Source organism: Orbicella franksi, chromosome 5 (assembly GCF_964199315.1).
Source record: "Orbicella franksi chromosome 5, jaOrbFran1.1, whole genome shotgun sequence".
Lineage (NCBI taxonomy): Eukaryota > Metazoa > Cnidaria > Anthozoa > Scleractinia > Merulinidae > Orbicella > Orbicella franksi.
Genome location: NC_138149.1, coordinates 25,321,710 through 25,340,572, shown reverse-complemented (window position 1 = coordinate 25,340,572; position 18,863 = coordinate 25,321,710). Strand labels below are relative to the sequence as shown.

Genomic DNA, 18,863 nt, shown 5'->3' with positions numbered 1-18,863 from the left:
GACGGCTAAAGTGTCCGAACAAGCACGTTTCTGTGAGGCTGAGTTATCCTTTATGTAGGATGTCAAACTTTGCTCGTTGAAAATGGCACCCTGATTTCTTTCACCGAAACTTCGCTGCAAGAAAGCGGCGCGAACAGAGCGCGCGAACATTGTAATGGCGTTTTGATTTTGATTGGCTGCCTACATCGTACGATTGTTTGATTCTCACTTTTAATTGGTTTATTTCAGCGGGCAAAAATACATTTTAGCCTGAAAAATGCGTCACAATGCCCTAAAAGGTGATAATGATAATGAATATTCTCTTAATTTGGAAAGAAAACGCCAACTATCTTGAGACCCAGGTTCTTGAGCTGGTGCACATGACGGTTTGTTGTAGAATAAATTAAGTTTGCTGGGCCTATCAAGCTCATAACTACTGCGAAGTCGAATCAAACATGGTGTAATATTCTACCATGGGTATTGTTATTCATGGCATGGTAATAAGCTATGGGTAATCACTCTGGCCTGAGACAAGGCTAAGATCAAGCAAAGATTGAAGAGGACAGCTAGATCAAGACGAGTTACTCGTTGGGTGGGAGGGTGGCTAGTCGCCAACATCTTCGCTTTGGCTGCCTCGAGTAGAGTAATTGGGTGGGAAAGAGGGGTCGCGTAAATTCTTTTATACTATTCATTTCCATATAATCACCAGGGTACAATTACCAGTGTAAATTGAGTTTGCATAAAGAACAAAGGCAATAAAAGAGGAAGAAAAAAAGCTTGGCGTTTATTTTGTTTCACTGAAACGAAGGGGAGTTATGAAAGTTAAAACGAAGGCGATGACTTATAAAATGAATAACAGCGCAAATTGTATAAAGTATGAAGGTACGTGTCTGAGGACTAACAACGTGTAAATGATCGATAGAAGCTTCCTGTCTTGGCTTCCTACTCAGTCAACAAACCATTTGGATCTTAACGTGGAAACAATAGTACACTATAAATGAAACAACAGCAACAACGAAAAAAATAACCAAGTTAAACCCCCATAATGACCATAGTGTACATTGAATTCAAATAAGAAGCAGTTTTAAATTAACGTTTCTTACGACTTTTAGGTCGACCGAACCTCTCTACTCTACATAAGTATCATCAGCTGCTGCGCTGTTCAAAATAATTATGTGAAGAGAGCCTTAAGCCCATTACGATAATTTCTGCTGAAAATTAAACAGATAACAGGATTTATGGCACAATTTGCGGAAGCCAATAACCTAACAACATATACAAAGTAAGGGTCGCCACAATTCGGCCATATGATGGTCTCCGTAAAAAGGAGAATACACCAGAAGATAGCGAGGGGCAGCCAGCATGCTGCAAACCCTAACATAATAGCAATGGCCATCTTTAGGACGTTCCGCTCCCTTTGCTGGCGTTCTTGTCCAGCGTTGGCTGATTGCTCACCTGGAATTTTCTGTGACTTGAGCTTTAGATAGATGATAACGTAAAGTATGGCTATCAACACCAACGGGATAAACATGAATACAGCAATACAGGACATGATGTAATACTCATAGGATGAGAGCTCTCCAAAAAGTTCATTCCAATGCCGCTGACAAACCAGCTTCCCTGGATATTCAACAACGTTGCTGACGAAGAGCTCTGGAGAGAAAACAGCTATCGCGACTATCCAAGTGGCGACAATGAAGAACGGGCACAGCTTTGAACTGATCAGTGGAGAACGGAGAGGAAATACCACAGCTCCAAATCGATCCACTGCTATCAGAACCAGGCTCTGAATAGACACAGCAGAGGACATCTTTGGTAAGAAGAAATACAGCTGACATAAAGCCTGGCCAAGAAGACCACCGATCAGCCAGGAGTCCATATAGAGCCTTTGTATCAACCAAGGAATCATAAAAAGCGGAAGCAGCAGATCTGACATGGCCATGTTTACAATGAAAAAGTTGATGGCTTTTCTCATGGTTTTCGCCTTGTAGACGATTATTCCGATGACGGTGTTCCCAGCCAACGAAAAAATGAAGATCAGGCAGTAAGCAAAGGTCACTCCAATTTTTTCTGCTGTAGGATTGCTGGAGCAGCTCGATGGCTGTGTTCCATTCATCGTTGTATTCGCGTTTTCCGACATCGCCGTTTAGTTTCTTTTTCTGCTCTTACGCTCACAAAAAGGTTTTCTTCTGGTTTCTTCAGTTAGTAACATCACTCTATTTATGTTCTAGCGAAGGCGGGATAATTGTTCGGCTTCATACCGTCATTCGCGAGAAAAGATTGATCGATTAGGGAATTTCCATGACATGTTTAATGATTGGCAGATCATTGTTCCAGCTGTCTGCAGTCTATTTGACAATATAATTCGGCTTTCTTATTTCGTGTAACCAAACAAAATGAAGTGATCACAAATTGCTTTTTGTTTTCATTTCATATCTTAACATCGATGAAACTGGAAGCAAACAGGGTCTCAAAATGTCACTGCTTCGACAAATGAAGTAGGGACAGCTGGGTGGATTGTTTTTCAACTCTGTTCGAAGCCTGATAAACATGCCAGTCGTTCAGTTTTCTTCTACCCTGTTATTTAATGAGGTTTAATAAATTGATCGTGGCATCAAACCGTCCATCATGACGAGTCAGTGAGAACACGGGGTGTTCAACGTAAGAACCCGAGTTTAATAATAAACAATGCCCTATGAGAAAATGCTTCTTGTCGGAGTTTAAATCACGAAACTTTAATGTCTAATATGACAGCGTAAACCGCCTAATCAAAAGGTGCCGCGCAAACAGGATTTGAATTTACCCCGGCTGCAGAGTCATGAAGTTTTTTCGTGTATCCAAGTTAGTATTTTAATAAAGAGACTCCTCCTCGTGCATTGCATATGACGTCAACAACGGCTAATAACTTCAGGATCGGATCTAAACTCCGTTTATGCCACACGAGAGTCTTCTTTAAAGGATTTGGACAGAAATGAGAGGGGAGAGAGGAGCGGGGGTTACTTTGTTTTTTTTTCAAAATGAAGGACAAAGTGAAAAGGTATAAACATTGATGTTAAACAAAGAACTATTCAATTACTTTCCTATTGATTCTTTTTCCGAAAAACTCCACCATGCCCTACGTGTGGGATTAATGGAGCAGCCTAACTTAAGTTTTCCTTTACTGATTGTCCATAGCTTTTCACAGGCCACTAAAAATGACTTGGGCTTTATACGAGGGGCGCGGCCAAATTTCGCTCGGCCATATTTCCCTGTTCCCTTTTTCCTCATTTCACTTAACTGATTGATGAGTAGCGACTTTGGTTTAGCGTTTAGAGTTTAAAGTGCATGATAAATCCACTTTTGTTCTTAACATAAATTTCCTGATATCATGTTCATTCAAGTAGAATAAGTAGGATCTTTCGTGAACTTTACATTAATTGAGTAGTTGTTAACATTACGTTAATTTATTTTTAATGCCTTAAATATACTTTGTGGGGCTGCTATATATGTATGATTGTATCTGAGGTCTTCTCGAGCAAGGGTGTGTATGTAACACTTGAGGTTCGCTGAGTAACGTGAAAGGTTCTTTATGTCTTTCTTCTAAGCTTTTTTCTTCAGAGTAGTTTTAAATTTTCATCCATTAATATCAGAGTTTTATGTTACAGTGGGATTCCAATTTTTCGAACCTCCCGATAACTCGAACCAAAAGTCGTTTCCCTTCGTCAGTCAAACACTGTAATTTTACCATCGATTTCTCGAACTCTCCGGTTTTTCGAACCAATTTTCGTTTCCCTTGGAGGTTGGAAAAATCGGGATTCCGCTGTATATGCCAAGTGGGTATCTGAAGGGAAAACATTTGAACGTCTCACCTGATAACAAAGTGCAAATGATTGACAGAAGCTTCCTGTTCATGGTTCCCACAAAGTCAATGACCACTCAGTTAATGGATATTCTTTCGGGCAGGAATGACAATGTTTTGTTTGTCACAATGGTCTGTGAGTCTATTTAGATTCAGCAGATGTATTTGTGAGCGTTTAATTAACCGAGGGAAGAAGTGGGGATGTTTACGTTTTGACGTCTCCAAACTGTCTGTCAGAAGTAGGAATGCCAAGTAATATTCTTAGACAAGACAGCTATATCCGCTTTTTTAAACCAGAAATCAATAATAGTCATGTATAATAAGTAATAGTTATTGCACTCACTGGGACTAGAGTACAGTTCAAGGAGTAATCAAGCGCGTAATTTCAAAATTGGACGAGCGCGAAGCGCGAGGCCGATTTGAAATTAAGAGCACCATTACTCCCTGAATTGTACGACACGAAGTCCATTTACTAATTAATCGTATTTATAACAAATTTAAGAAAATAGGTAAGTCTTTTGAGAACTGCTTTAGAGCGAAAAAATTAGTAGCGCTTTCCATAAGTTTAAAAACTGTAGGAAGCCATTAAAGCGCGCGTAACTGACGTGCAAACTACCTGGGTATCCAATTACAGGTATCCAATTACAAAAAGTTGTAATCTAATACCCGTAATATGACAGCTACGTGATCGCGCGCCGACTACGTAACAAATAGGTGCGCGGAGAACCAATCACGATCGAATATATTGGTATGCTAATTATTATATAGCTATTATTTAGCGCATGGGATGTGCTTAGCGCTCTTTTTGACCACACAGTCAGGCCCCGTTTACACGGGTCCGGACAAAAACTTGCATGTTTCCACAATGCCTTTACGCGGGACCGGCGGAACTGGACGAATTTGTGCAAGTGTGCAAGTGTGCAAGTTTGGGACCTGAAAAAAGCGGGTCAACTGTTTCACCGGCACGGTTCCATATTGCATACGGACTCGTGTAAACACCCGAACCTTGCAACTTTTTCTCAGATAGCGCGGTTAAGGCCTGGAATCTGGTTATGTTATGCCTGGTTCCTTAGCAAAAATGAAACATTCGGCTACATTTTATTCCTGGTTTGCTACATTTTGTTAAATTTAAGACAAAAGAAACAAACAAAAGCAGATTACAGATTTGAGGAGACGAGCGGCCGCAGTATACATCGCTATTTTAGCCGGATTAGCAGGGCTTTTGCAGTACACTTTGCTGTAAATGGCTATTGTTTCCGATATTCATCGATCAAAGCAAACTACACGTTTGAATTTCTCGGTGAGCATGTACAGCTTACGAAGCAGCCAACCGAGGGAAAAGTCCTAGACTATAACTACATGTAGCAACAAATTAATTTCTTCATCAGACCATGTAAAGTTTTTCTCCGCCGCGACATTTGATTTGCCGCGTATTGCATCAGCTGCAACATGATTGGCTTAAAACATTAGCGATAACCAATCATAACAGAGACGTAAAAAAGCCATTCAAATGCCGTGACTGTTCTAAAATTTGCATGGATCCGTCTTAACACCACTACAATCTGTAACAGAATTTGTACGGATCCATGTAAACAGGCAGTCCAGGAACAGAATTCGTCGGTGCAAAACTTTGTCAGCACCCGCGTAAACGGGGCCTTAGATTCAGATTCAGTTCTGCTATCATTTTATTTCCACTGAGCGGGTCTCTCACGCTAGGCTGATTGGCTACCGTTAAAAACGATAGCCATTCAGCTGGGGCCTTGGGTTTGTTAAACCATAGTAGGTGGAATACAGAAAATGTGTTATGAATGATCGTGTTTTCAAGAGTGACGGGGAAAACATTGCCCAAGATTTTACAGGGGGTATTCCTCAAAACGTTGGGTGGTGGAGAGCCGCCCAGGGTTTGATTGACAGCTTTATTGGCGGGTCTAAATGATGATTTTCGTTTAGGCTAAGAAGTTCAAGGTAGAATTCTGATTGCTGGTGAAATTCGAAGGAAAAAGTTGTAATGATTTTGTTTGGGAGTGGGCTTGTAACAAGAAAATTATCAAAGTGAAGAATGATCATCGCAGTAAATTTTCCAATTTAAACACTTGGAAAGAAGAAGCCTGAAAAAAATCAGGGCTTTAACGGGATTCGAACCCGTGACCTCCGCGAATACCGGTGCGATGCTCTACCAACTGAGCTATGAATCCACACATTGGGAACGAGGTCAATTAATTGAGTTCATATCTTCCCGTGAGGAGAGACATGATGTAAAGTATGTATGAAATAATTCATATTTGAACTGCGGTTGTAGATGAAAGTGAAGAATGATCATCGCAGTTCAGGACGACCTCTGAAGTCAGTGTCCCCATTTATGTTTCTCGTAAGTTCGTCGGTCACTCCTTGGCGAGAATCTGTTCGTGTACATGGGACCAGCACTGGGCTGATGTAAATTTATCGTACACAAGAAATACACAAGAAAATTACACACTGGACTTCTATTCGGATAGTAATAGTGAAGAGGAAGTTTATATTGGAGGTAGACAGACCGCCAGACCACGCGATTTGTCCAGTAATGCGATATTTTAAGCCGATGAAAGCAGTTCGTTTTGTTTAGTTCAACGACGAAATGGTACTGTTTGCCGTTTCAGAGTGATTTATTGGCACAGTGAGTATGAATGTTATCAGCCAGTAACGCTTGTAATTCACAAGGTAAACATGTTCAGCAAAAAATAACTTCTCGAAGCTAAATTTTATTTCGTGACAGGGAAAGAAGAGGAAATTAAAATGTCATGCGGGTAGAAATAATTGGCAACTTAAATGTTTCTAAGTCTTACTGAAACGATGTATTCTAGACAAACGAAGATATCTGTTTCCGTGCTTGATTTAAATGTGATTGAGGCCCGTTCCAAACGCCGCTCCATTCATGCGCCGAACCTAACTGATGAGTTAAGTACGGCGCAAGAGCGGCGTTTGAATCAGTTTGGTTCGGCAGGTTTGGTTTGGTGCGGCAAAAAACATTAAATTCGGCAGGGTCTGTCGCACTATGCAACGTTGTAGCGGCAGCTGATTCATACGGCGTTCTCCTCATGTGTCAAACCTAATGCATAAATTATTGTAATGTATTTTTCATATAACGGGACTCGTGATTGGCTACACATCGTGATAATAGCCCAGCTTATTAGACTTCCCTTTAACAAGTCGATTTAACCGGGAGAAAACCTGTCTAAATACAAACACTGAACCTTGAGTTTGAATTTGCTTCCCTAACTATTGCTATAACAGCATGATAACAGCGAAATGTTAGTCACAGCTTTTCTATTCAGAACACTTGTCAGGAATAACAATCCCGCCCCTTTACTGTGGCTGTTTACGCGTACGGGAAAAGAACACGCACTTGGAGCGTTTAGATGATACTACAGATACGTGCGATATATTGTGAAAGGTAACTAATTCATCATATTGTAATTTAATTAACGTTAGTGTATTGCAAAATAGGAACAATGTGGCTTTTTTATGAGGTTTTCTTCATATCGTAGGTGTCGACATTTTCCAGATTTAGTTGAATTTCTAAAATTTTCTGCCACAATTCCAGTAGCTTTACTTCTTAGTGCGCACTTTTAAAAGTAAGAAAATTTGTATTTCGACATATCGCGGCATTTCAAGAGCTGGTTTCCATGAAAACACCGATAACATTTGTCTTTTAGCTTCATAATATTCAAGCGAAAGTGGAGGAATAATTGCACAGCTGTCGTCACACATGAGGCGCCCTTTTTGAAAAGAAAAGTATACTGCGTCACTGACAACGAAACGTAGAGTGCCGCATCCATTCGAATCAAGGACTGCCCGGCGCAGAAATAGAAAAATTATGCGTCAAATGCTTTTGCCTCTTAGATTTATTTAGCCTCACACACAAAACTTTGAATTTCTGAAAAATTTGGCGGGGCTGTGCGGCCTGCTTCCCAAAGCACCTACCCTATTTAAGACCAAAGTCTGCGATTTTTCTAACCTATTTATGGCCTGACCCTGAAATTAATACTCTGTTTCAGACCTACCGTAGTTCTCTAGTTCAGAATGATGTTAAAGGTATTGTGAATGGCTTTAGCTGCTGGTCTTATCGATAATGATGAAAAAAGTAGCTTCTTCTAAAAAACATACCTAATTCAAGACTAGAGTGCAAAAACCATACCCAGTTTGAGACCAAAATGACCAAAATCGATACTCTACTTCTGCCTAAAATGTGTTAAAAAAAAAAAAATTGTCCTTCTGACGCTGGACATACCTATATGGCCGATATAAGGGAGCACCCCCTGCCCTAGGGCAGAGTCAAAGTGAAGTATCACAAGTAAATACATTTCGAAGCACGTTGACTGTAATAACTGATACATGTGTAGCCAACTTAAATTAATTAGCCCCTTGCTCTTTTACAATAGGTTCAGTACTAAACCTCACCTGGACGAAAAAACCCAGGCTATGGCAACTGAGCAGATCAGTGCGGTGCAAAGCGGCGCATTAGCACATATCCCCCTCACCCCAGGACTTCTCATGCACAAGATATCAAAACCCCGGCCTTTCTCAGACTTTGAATATCTTTCCGGAAACGAAACATTATTTCTTTCTAAGAAATAGCTTCTTGTTTTTTTTTGTTTTTTGTTTTTTGTTTTTTGTTTTTTTTGCAGGTTTATGGATCGCGTCTGTGGCTCGGTTCATAAACCTGCCAAAAGAAGAAGAAACATTAGGCAGTAAGCAAAGATTATTCCATTTTTTTTCTGCTGTAGGATTGCTGGGGAACCTCGATGGCTGGGTTCCATTCATGCTTTTATTCACGTTTTCCGGCATTACCTTTCAGTTTCTTTTTCCACTCGGCTCACAAATAAGCTCTCTTCTGGTTTCTTCACTTAGTAACGACACTCTATTTATGTTCTAGCGAAGGCGGCCGGGATAACCGTTCGGCTTGATGCCATCATTCGCGCGAAAAAGATGATGATCAGGAAATTTCCATGAAATGTTTAATGATTGGCGGATCTTTGTACCAGCTGTCCGCGCCCTATTTGACAATATAATTAGAATTTCTTATTTCGTGAGTAGCTCAACAAAATGATGATGAAGTGATCAATCAGCTTGTGCCTCAAATTGCCTTTTTGTTTTCATATCTAACTTAACATCTATGAAACTGAAAACAGACAGTTTCCTATGACATCAATGCTTCAACATGCAGATGATGTAGTCAAAGCTGGCGGGATTGTTTTTCAGCTCTGCTCGAAGCATGATAAACAGTCGGTAAATTTTCTTCCTCCTGTTATTGTTTGGTCATGCATCAAATTGTCCACCAGGACGAGTCAATGATGCTTTATCACAGAACGCATCTTGTCGGAGTTGAAATTTAGAAATTTTAGTGTCCAAAATAATGATTGCATAAACCGCTTAATCAAAGGCTGCCGCGCAAATGTGATAAGAATTTACTCTGCAGAGACATGAAGTTTTCTCGTGCACGTGTATCCAAGTCAGTCTTTAACCACATGACAGCGTCAGTTTCTTTAATCAAAGGCTCTGTGAGCAAACCCGTCGATTTCCCAGTGCGTGATGATTGATGTGTGTGGCTTACGGGTTATTCTAGTTATAAAATAACTATATTGACTTCTGGCGATACTTGTTGTAACAGCCGTCTGCCTTTTTCTTTAAAAAAAAAAAAAAAAAAAAGAATGGCTTAACGTACATACTCTACATGAGGTACAAGAACTGCAAACCTCCACTACATGAACTGCATTGCTCCGATGGATTTACTCATTCTCGATTGAGCCACTCTACCTTGTAAACTTCTCGCCTGAGGACAAAAGCGTAGCTTGCTTTACGCGACTCAGCGCCGCTAGATCGAGTGCGAATAGGTTGCGAATAAGATCCTCATCTGCTCGCGGGGTAGGTGCGAAAGATCTTCAGAGTAACGTCAAAAAACCGTGTTCTTATCGGTTCCAAACTTGAAATAAGTAATGTAGCTACTTGTGGATGTTTTTCACCAGAAAAAAGGTTTAACAGGAAGAAAAAAAGACCAGCGGCTTAAAAAAAAAAAAAAAAAAAGGCGACGAATCCCGGAATCGAACTTGGGTCCACTAGATTGGAACGCGGGTGCTAACCATAGTAACACGTTAGAAACCTTGATTAGCAAATATGCGAATTAGCTAACAAATATTGATTTAGATGACTTCATGTTGCGTGATTGAGGCCCCGTCCACACGTATCCGGATATTTTTGAATCCGCAACTTTTTCTTTCCGGATACGGCTTCCGTCCACACGCATTCGGCAGCGAATCTGGATACTTTTGAATCCGCTCTCCAGATCGGAAAAAATATATCCGCAACGAATGTGATGACGTTTTGGACGCTGAATGCAGATATTTTCGAATCTGATGACGTCGCAAAATCGCGTCCAGTCTCTTAGCGAACCTTAAACCAATATGACGGCACAACGTGTAGGCCTCGTTTCTCTAGAGTGAATCCCGATACCATCGGATGCGTGTGGACAGGCGAATTCAATTTGAATACGCTACGTGTGGACGGGGAAATTTTTAAATCCGGAAAGAAAAAGTTGCAGATTCAAAAATATCCGCATAAGTATGGACTGGGCCTAAATCTACTATAAATAGACATAAAAAGCTTTCCGGGAGAGCTGTTGTGTTACTTTGCGATATGATAGCTCATCAGCCTATTAAAATGTCAAAGTGTATCAACTTGGACAAACCCACAAATGTTTGTCTGTGGGCAAAATTTTAATGCTCGGATTGGATTTCTCCTCGCTCCCGCTATGTGGGATTCGTCTTCCAAAGTGACCTGTTTCTTCACTGTTACTTGCGTAACACGGAGAGTTTGTCCTCAAGATCAGGATTTTCTCACGGTGGATTCCACGTCCGCGGTTGGAACTTATAATCTGGCGTAATCATGAGCTTTTTAGAGGCTCGCAAGACCGCGGTGTTCTTTATTAGATACTTTTTTGACAAATGCTACGATGGCCTCAACGAAACTGTTCGCTTTAATTTCGGAAATTTAATGTCAGGAGCTCAACCTTCCAATAGTGCCATCGATATGTAGAGCGGATTGCCTCTTGTCAATCTTTACTAGACTTCGGAGCGCAAATTTACAACAGGAACTTCATCTCTATCATCAAAAATGTTCCCAATGCGTATTACAAAAGCCACATTTTGTCTTATTACTCGGGCTTCCGCAGGAGAGCCCAAGTCATAAAATGAAAGCGTTTTGATTGTCAAAAGAGGGGTCATGGCCCCAGGCGTTCCATGCGTAGACCATGGAAACTGGGGACGAGAAACGCGACATTGCTCGCTCTTCGTGACAGAACGCGGTATTTTGCGAAGAAAGTTTTGGTGACAATCGCGCCTTATACGTTCATCTCACAAACAAAGATGTCGATCATTTTCGGAAAGGGTCGGTCCACGAATTATGTTACTTGAAAGCCAGCCAGGTAAGCAAAAGTCAAGCTCGAAACGTTCTCACGGGATAACAACTGAGCCCATCGCGGTCTGAGTTCAAACTACGAAAACACTGATAAAAAATAGGCAGTCAATGACTGCATGTGGTTACTGCTGTTACCATTTAGAATATTGTAGTAAAACAAATCATATTACAATAAAACGAGCTAAATACGAAAATGTTTTTGGACTGGTGGCTCATTAAAAACATGAGACTTGTTTCTTGCACCGCGTAATATAAGCTTATGTCGATCTCCAAATTTGTCAAGATAAGACTTTCGGTAATTTGAATTAAATATCTTACCTCCAAGTTAGTTGGCTTTCTAGTAGTGTGCAGGAAAAACAAATAGCGTGTGATTTTGGAGGCAAATTGTGCGGGAAAATGAAGTCTTCCATTGTGCGGGGAATTAATTGTGCAGGATTATTGACGAACCAATGTTAACGTCAATGTTAAGTCCCAAGGAAAATCTGCATTGGCGATAGTCTAGCCAAATTTATTTCATTAGTAGTTCAGATATTTTTAGCAGTCTTAGCAATGGCCAATTCTTTTAGAAAATTGTCTCTGACTGCTAAAGAAAATCATGTTGCGTGACATGAACTAGACGAGTATGAAACCAAAATAACTAACAAAACAGAATGCCGCATTTCCCCTTATAAATGAGCTCCTTTTTAAAAATACTACTACCTCGATTCAATAAGAATATGTAGCTTATTATATTTCTTCATAAACTGCGCTAAGGGTGGCAAATTCTCGGACGTTATCCGCAAAAAACCCAACTTGAAAGTTTATGCAAACTATATGCCATGCAATTTGCGCCTTGTCATAGGGCTTTTGTTTTCGCGAAGGAGTTTATCCGTATTCGCTCTCCAAAGGAGATATGACACTTGAAAAGGGTTTAAGATCGAAAAACGGCAAAGATGTTCAGCTGCACAATTAACTCGGATCGTCACGACCAGTAAACGAACTTCGCACAATTTCTGCTAGCATGAACAAAGCAATCGCCATAAGTTGTAAAAAGGCCCGGAGAATTCTTTGCAAACAAGTTTTCCATAAATGCGTAGACAGCTGTGCTTCATTCTTGAACCAAGATGGTTAAACTCACAACTTGCGATTGGATTAGGAGAATACTCAACGAAGAAACTTGAATAGTAAATATCTAAGCGGAACTCTTATACTAAAATATCCTGATTCCTTGATTTGTTTTTATTGTGTCCAATACGCGTTTTAGTAAGGTACGATTTGATACTGCAGTACGAAGCCCGAGTAAACGCTCTTAGAGCCTCTAGTTTACAGTTGACTGTTAATTTAAGATTAAAATAGACCAATTTTGATATATTAAAATTCATCCTAACACAATAGACCTCAGTACGAGGCTCTGGGGAATAAACCCCACAAACTCTGTAGTTATTCCCCAGAGTCTCGTACTGAGGTCTATTGTTTTAGGCTGAATTTTAATATATCGAAATTGGTCTATTGTAATAGAAATGTCAAATGAACTATACCCAGAGAGCAAACAAAACAAGTTTCCATTTTTAGTGCAACAAAAGCAGGCACATAGACCTTGACCTAGAAATGTAAAACGATGCATGTGCCTGCAATAGTGACTAATACAGTGATTTTCAGATGCTTTATCTACTGGTCAGCAGAATTACTCCAAAAAGTGAGTTAAAAGATGATGGAAGGACATCGTTTGCATATCATTTGCATAATCTGAACCACAACTAAAACCCTATAGATTGCTTACGCAATCTCCGGGTTAAAAAGTGTTTACACCTGTGTTTAATCAAAAGGCTTTTTAAGCCGTCTCGTGATACACGAGACGGTCATGTTTCATGTAATAAAGATATGTCATTGAACTAGCTTGTTCGGTCCGTATTGGAGATATATTGGTTGAGTTCTTGTTTTTTATTATTTTTTTTCTTTACAGGTTTGTAGACCGAGTCCCAGGCGAGGTCCATAAACCTGCAAAAAAAGAATTTAAGATAATTGCTTCATTGTGATTGGCTGAGAGCAGGCCAATTCATCGTTCATTTTTAATTTGTACCGCAGTGCAAATTAATGGGCGTGCGTTCGTAATTTTCCCATTCATATAATAGATGAGTTATCGTTTGAAAGCTTGGGCAATTGAGGATTTACACTACGCGTCATATTTGAGAATTCCTTCAAATATCACTCCAAGTAATAATACTTAAGTGCACTCCCATTCATACGATTACCAACACTAATAACATACATAAACAAGTTTCAGCATGCATGCTGATTGGCTGAGAGCTGGTCAATTAATCCCACTCAGTTCAGAAAGTTGAAGTTGAGTGCAGTTATATGGTTCAAATGAGGTTACGTAATTACGCAAAAGATCTACTACTGCCTTTATAAAATAGTTCTGAAAAATAATTCGAAAACCATGTTTACGGCCCTCATTAAAAAACCCTATCTACCGACGAGAGCACACGTACTATCGTAAATATTTTATAATGGACTATGGTTCACGCTTAGTTATACTAAATTTGATTGTGCAGCTCTGATTGCTATGTTACAAGCGTATTTAGCGTTTTGACTCCGTAACAGGCTACGGTAATTTCTTGTAGCCCTCTGTCCTTACTTATCTCACCAGTAAAAGCTCCTGGATGGAGACCAGTTTTATCAACAACTTACTTTCCACAACCCCATAATTTGTATAGGTAATCATACGGTTTCGAGTTCAATTTGGAATTAATTTGCACGAGTGAGTTTTTCAAAATGCTGAAATTGCACAAGCCGCTTCGGCGAGTGTAATTTTAGCTTTTTGAAAAACTCTCAAGTGCAAATTAATTCCAAATTGAACGAGAAAAACCATATGATTATTTATTAATAATATAAACATGAAAAAATTCGCGTGGTCGAAGTGCGGGAAGACCTTTCTTGAAGCCATTTTTTTTACCCGAGAAAACTTTTTTCAAAGTTTCGCACAAAATTTTCGTCATCATTTAACGTGATATCATTGGGTTATGGAATTTCATATTTTCTTTCAGCCAATCATAATCCAGAATTACGATGTGTAATTTGCACTGGTGTTACGCTTTTGCAATGGTGTTACACTTGAACTGCACTACTCTCAGCCAATCAGAATCGAGTTATTTTTTCATGTATATTATTATACTTGTAACATGATACCTCTGGGCGTGAGACTTTCTGTGCCATTCATGGACGAGATGTACCTTCGCGGCCTTTCAGTTCCGTAATTTTCGAGAAATATCGCTGTACCTATAATGTGCAGTCCCCTCCACCTCGGTTTGAATTCAACGATAAACATGATGTCTTCTCTATTGGCATGAACACAGAGCAGTGCAGTAGACACACATAAAAAAAAGAAACACTTAGTTTTCAAAGCATGTCATATATATTTTTATATTCTTAGGCCATTTTTCCTTCATTTTTGAAAGTAACAAACATCATTACTCTTCTAGCAATATACGAGAGTGATTATGTGGAGGGGAGGGGTACATTCGATGTCTAATAGTGAAAATTTGGGCATTTGTCTGTTGACGAACATTGGAAGAAGTCATTTCTTTTCAATTTTTCCAGACCACGAGGGAATCAAAACACAGTTAATAACTTAGGTTTGGCATGAATAAATCACTTGTTTTAGACACTCCGACAAAACCAAGCTCGACTCACTAATACAATTCACCTAGTTATATTAAAACACAAATTTGGGTGTGTTAAACACTTGCAGACCATGAATGGAATGACTTCCGTGTTGAGCAATAAACACAAACATTTTTTAAATCAGTTTTGAACAACTGTTAAAATAAGCGATAATGTCGAAAGACGATCAAAGCCGTTAATTTTATATGACCTAAGGCCTTGTATGTCAAAGCAAACCATGGTAACACTAGCCACAAATACATATTCTGGACTGTTTTTGATTTGTGTGATTAGCTACGAAATAGATGCGAGCTGGGTTAGCTTAAATTCTCCACGTTTAATTGACATAACAGTGAAAGAGTAGCACAAGAAATAGGATGTTTTTTTCAATTTAATCGCTGCGTGACAAAATATGGGCGAGCCCTTGTTTACAAAAATTGTCTCATTACCATAAGCGCTTCAGTCACTGATGAAACGACAAAAATATCTGAATTGTCTCGTGATTGCTTCCTATGAAACCGTTAGTATTAAAAGTAAATTTATTTCCTACAGCTTTCCTCAGTGTGTATTTTTGTGGATAGCTTCTTTCTGGCATGGCTTGTCAACCTCTACATTTCTTAATGACTCTTTACCTGAAACTGTGAAAGCAATACTGGAATGAGTAAAAAGCTTTCTCGCTATGCCGCACAGAAACACTGAACAAAACAAACACATTCTGAACTGTTTAAAAGCCGAACGATAAAGACAGAGTCACCTAAAAAGATTTCATGGACTGTGCTTGATAGAAATAACATTGACGTGCCAGTTTTTTATAGCCGGGGGTGTTTAGAAATGTGCAGTAAAATGAGTACCGGATTAAAGCCTTGTGGTAAGCTTTAAAATGTTGTTATGCAATAACCAGTTTGCGTGTAGCCAAGGTCTTTCAAGCGCAAAATTTAAACAGTTTCTTTTAGTTGGATGAGTTGTTCGCCATTATCAGGATTTCGCTTGAAGCAGATCAACTCTGACCACAAGGTACTGAGGAAAAAAATGCAAATGAAACCTTGCACCTCGTTTTGCATGGGCAAAATGCAGGGCGAGGTTGCTTGATCTTTTGTCGAGTTCGATTAGCCGGCCACGCTTGATATATCAATATTCTTATCATGGGTCCTCGTTTCATTGGTCGCTTACCATGCAATCAAAAATTCTGAAAATTTGGAACCGGGGACAAATGCTACGGAAATTTGTCGAGAAAAATTCCGGAAAATCCGGAAATTGGTGCATTTCCGATAAGCGAACCATTCAACTGAAAATTTCGGTAATTTCGGGAGGAAAGTCAAGTGGAGCGGAAATTCCCAATAAGAAATTTCCGAAATATTCGGTATACCTCGCAAGGTTGTCCATTCTTCCTGAAATTCCGAAAAATACTATTCCATTAGTCATTGGAAATTTGCGGAAACTCAAGCCTGTTTTTTTTTTTTTCTTCTTCTTCTTCTTCTTCTTCTTCTTCTTCTTCTTCTTCTTCTTCTTCTTCTTCTTCTTCTTCCACGGACTGGAAAGCGCCCCCCCCCAAAAACCCAGCATATAAAGAAGTGTTTCCTCAAAGCCTCGGAGCATGTTAAAATATTGATATATCGAGTGTGGCCTATTTGGTGACTGATATCACAATAAAAATTTATTTTCCCTTTAAAAAATTGTTTGAAGAGAGTTCAGAGCCAGGTAATTTTTTGAAAATTTAAAGTGGCTCTGAACCCTCTTAACAGATTTTTTTTTAAATTTTGTAAGCAGTTTTTTTTAGTTAAAAGGGCTTAAAGCTAAAATTAAATGTGTTTTTAACAGTCAGCCTGATATATAAAACTGATGACTGCAACTTGTTTCCCTATGATTGGGCATTAGAGTATTAGAGTAATACGATTATTGTAGCATCACTTGTTAAACATGGTAGTATTCATCCTTCAAAGTGTAGCTTCTGGAAATGTGCTGGAAACTATTGTCAGACACCTTAATGCTTCAATTTGCTCGAAAGTGCCGAGCCGGCTATTATTTCCTAAAACTATTTAATTATCCCCATAAATTACTCTCCAGGATCGTTTGAACAGGCAAACGCATAACACTTGTTCGCTAGACAATATCAAAGGTGATTTCGGCATTTACACTTACAAATAAACAAGAAATATCACACTGAAAATCGTATGATGTACGGAAGTACGTTTCTCAAGGAGAACTTCCTCATTTGGCAGAAGGTTCAGGGCACTGGTCGTGATGACAACATGCAAGTGATTGACAGAAGCTTCTTGTTCGGGTTTTTAATTCGGTCAGCATACCATTTAGATCTTGCAATTTACATCAAATAATGAATATTCTTTAACTGTGGAAAAAAAATGCCAACAATCTTAATGACTAGGTTCTTGGGCTAGTGCACCTGACGGTTTATTGTAAAATAAATAAAGTTTGCTGCACTTATGAAACTTAAAAATACTGCTATGTCGAATCAAACATAGTTTAATATTCTATCCCAGATATAGGTAATAATGACTTGGTAATAAGTTGTGGAGAATCGCTCCGGCCTGGGACAAGCCTAAGACCAGGCGAAAATAGAAGCAGACAGCTAGATCAAGCCTGGTTTACTCGTTAAGTGGAAGGGTGTGTCCCTGTCGCCTCCGCGGCCTCGAGTGAAGTGATGGGATGGAACACTTGTAAAGGGGGAGGGGTAGTCAATTCCTTTGTACTGTTATTTGCATAAAGTGTTAAGGGTGTCAATTACCAATGGAAATTGAGTTTGCACAGAAAAGAGTGGCAATACAAAAAGGAGAAAAAGAGATGAGGGCGTTTAATTTGTTTCACTTAGATTGAGGGGAGTTCTAAAATCGAAGCTGAAGACTTATAAAGTGAGTAACAGCTTAAATTGTATGAGGTACGAAATTAAGAGTCTAAAGAAAAACCTTCTGGACACAGCAGGTGATGACAACGTGGCAATAATCGAGAGAGGTTTCCTGTCTTAGCTTCCCACTCAGTCAAAAAACTATTTGGATCTTAACGTGGAAAAAATATTCATTAAAAATTGAACCAAACATCAACCTCAACAGAAAAAATAACCAGGGTATTTGGAAGGCGTAATCCTAAAGCAATAAAAAAAAAAGCTGAAGAAGAAAAAAGGGGATTTATAAGTTGTTTTACAGACTGAGTCCTACTACTGACGCATAAACAATGAACCATCAACGCTACTTTAAAAACAGCTGGTAAAAATTGTACAGTGAGCTCAGTAGAGGGAAAAACACCAGAACATTTTCTTGAAAATACAGGCTGGTATTCCAAGAAAAGGACTGTTAGTATATAAACCTTTACATATGCCTTTTGTCTTCAGAATTAGGTTCAGACTTATGTGTTGGACATCACGATTTGGTGCTGCACCTAGGCAGCTCACAAAATAATGCCGAGTAAACCAAAGACAAAAGAGAAAGGGTGCTTAATTTGTTTTACTAAAACTGTGAGAGAGTCATGAAAAAAGAACAATTTTACATAGAAATGGCCGAGGAATGGGAATCGGCCGTACTTTACCATTCAATACTGTATTGACGTCTTTAAGCACTTTAATTCATTGCTTCCAAATTAAGAAAATTGGTTAATAGTATTCATACACTTTATTGCTTCCTAATAATTAAGAACATAAATAGTCTACGAAATAACTACAAATGATGGCAAAGAAATCGTCAAAAGAATATTTAGAAACCGGTCTGTGAAGTTTATCAAGCGTACATTGAATCAAACAAAAAGCAGTATTGAAATAAGAATTATTTACACGGTTTAAGACGGCTGAAAACGTCCAATGAATTAAGGAAAATTGCAAATCGAATATACACAATAACTTTAAAATGTTGGCAATCTCAGTGTCCAAATAAAGATTTAAAACCGTTCTGCAAAGGTTCTTTAAGCCATAGTGTACATTGAATCGATTCAAGCAGTTTCAAATAAACGT

At 39.1% G+C, this 18,863-nt stretch overlaps 1 protein-coding gene across 1 annotated transcript; it reads right to left on the bottom strand.

The window, feature by feature from the left end:
• Window positions 1–1,031: 1,031 nt before the first annotated feature.
• Window positions 1,032–2,149, bottom strand: LOC145487468 (RYamide receptor-like). Its single transcript, XM_081466253.1, has one exon. The coding sequence runs from the start codon at window positions 2,117–2,119 to the stop codon at window positions 1,151–1,153; it is 969 nt and encodes a 322-aa protein (XP_081322379.1). The 5' UTR covers window positions 2,120–2,149; the 3' UTR covers window positions 1,032–1,150.
• Between the last annotated feature and the right edge of the window lie 16,714 nt (window positions 2,150–18,863).

What these genes read in the sequence shown, in the direction of transcription:
- LOC145487468 (XM_081466253.1), bottom strand. Translation starts at nt 2,119, where the DNA reads ATGTCGGAAAACGCGAATACAACGATGAATGGAACACAGCCATCGAGC.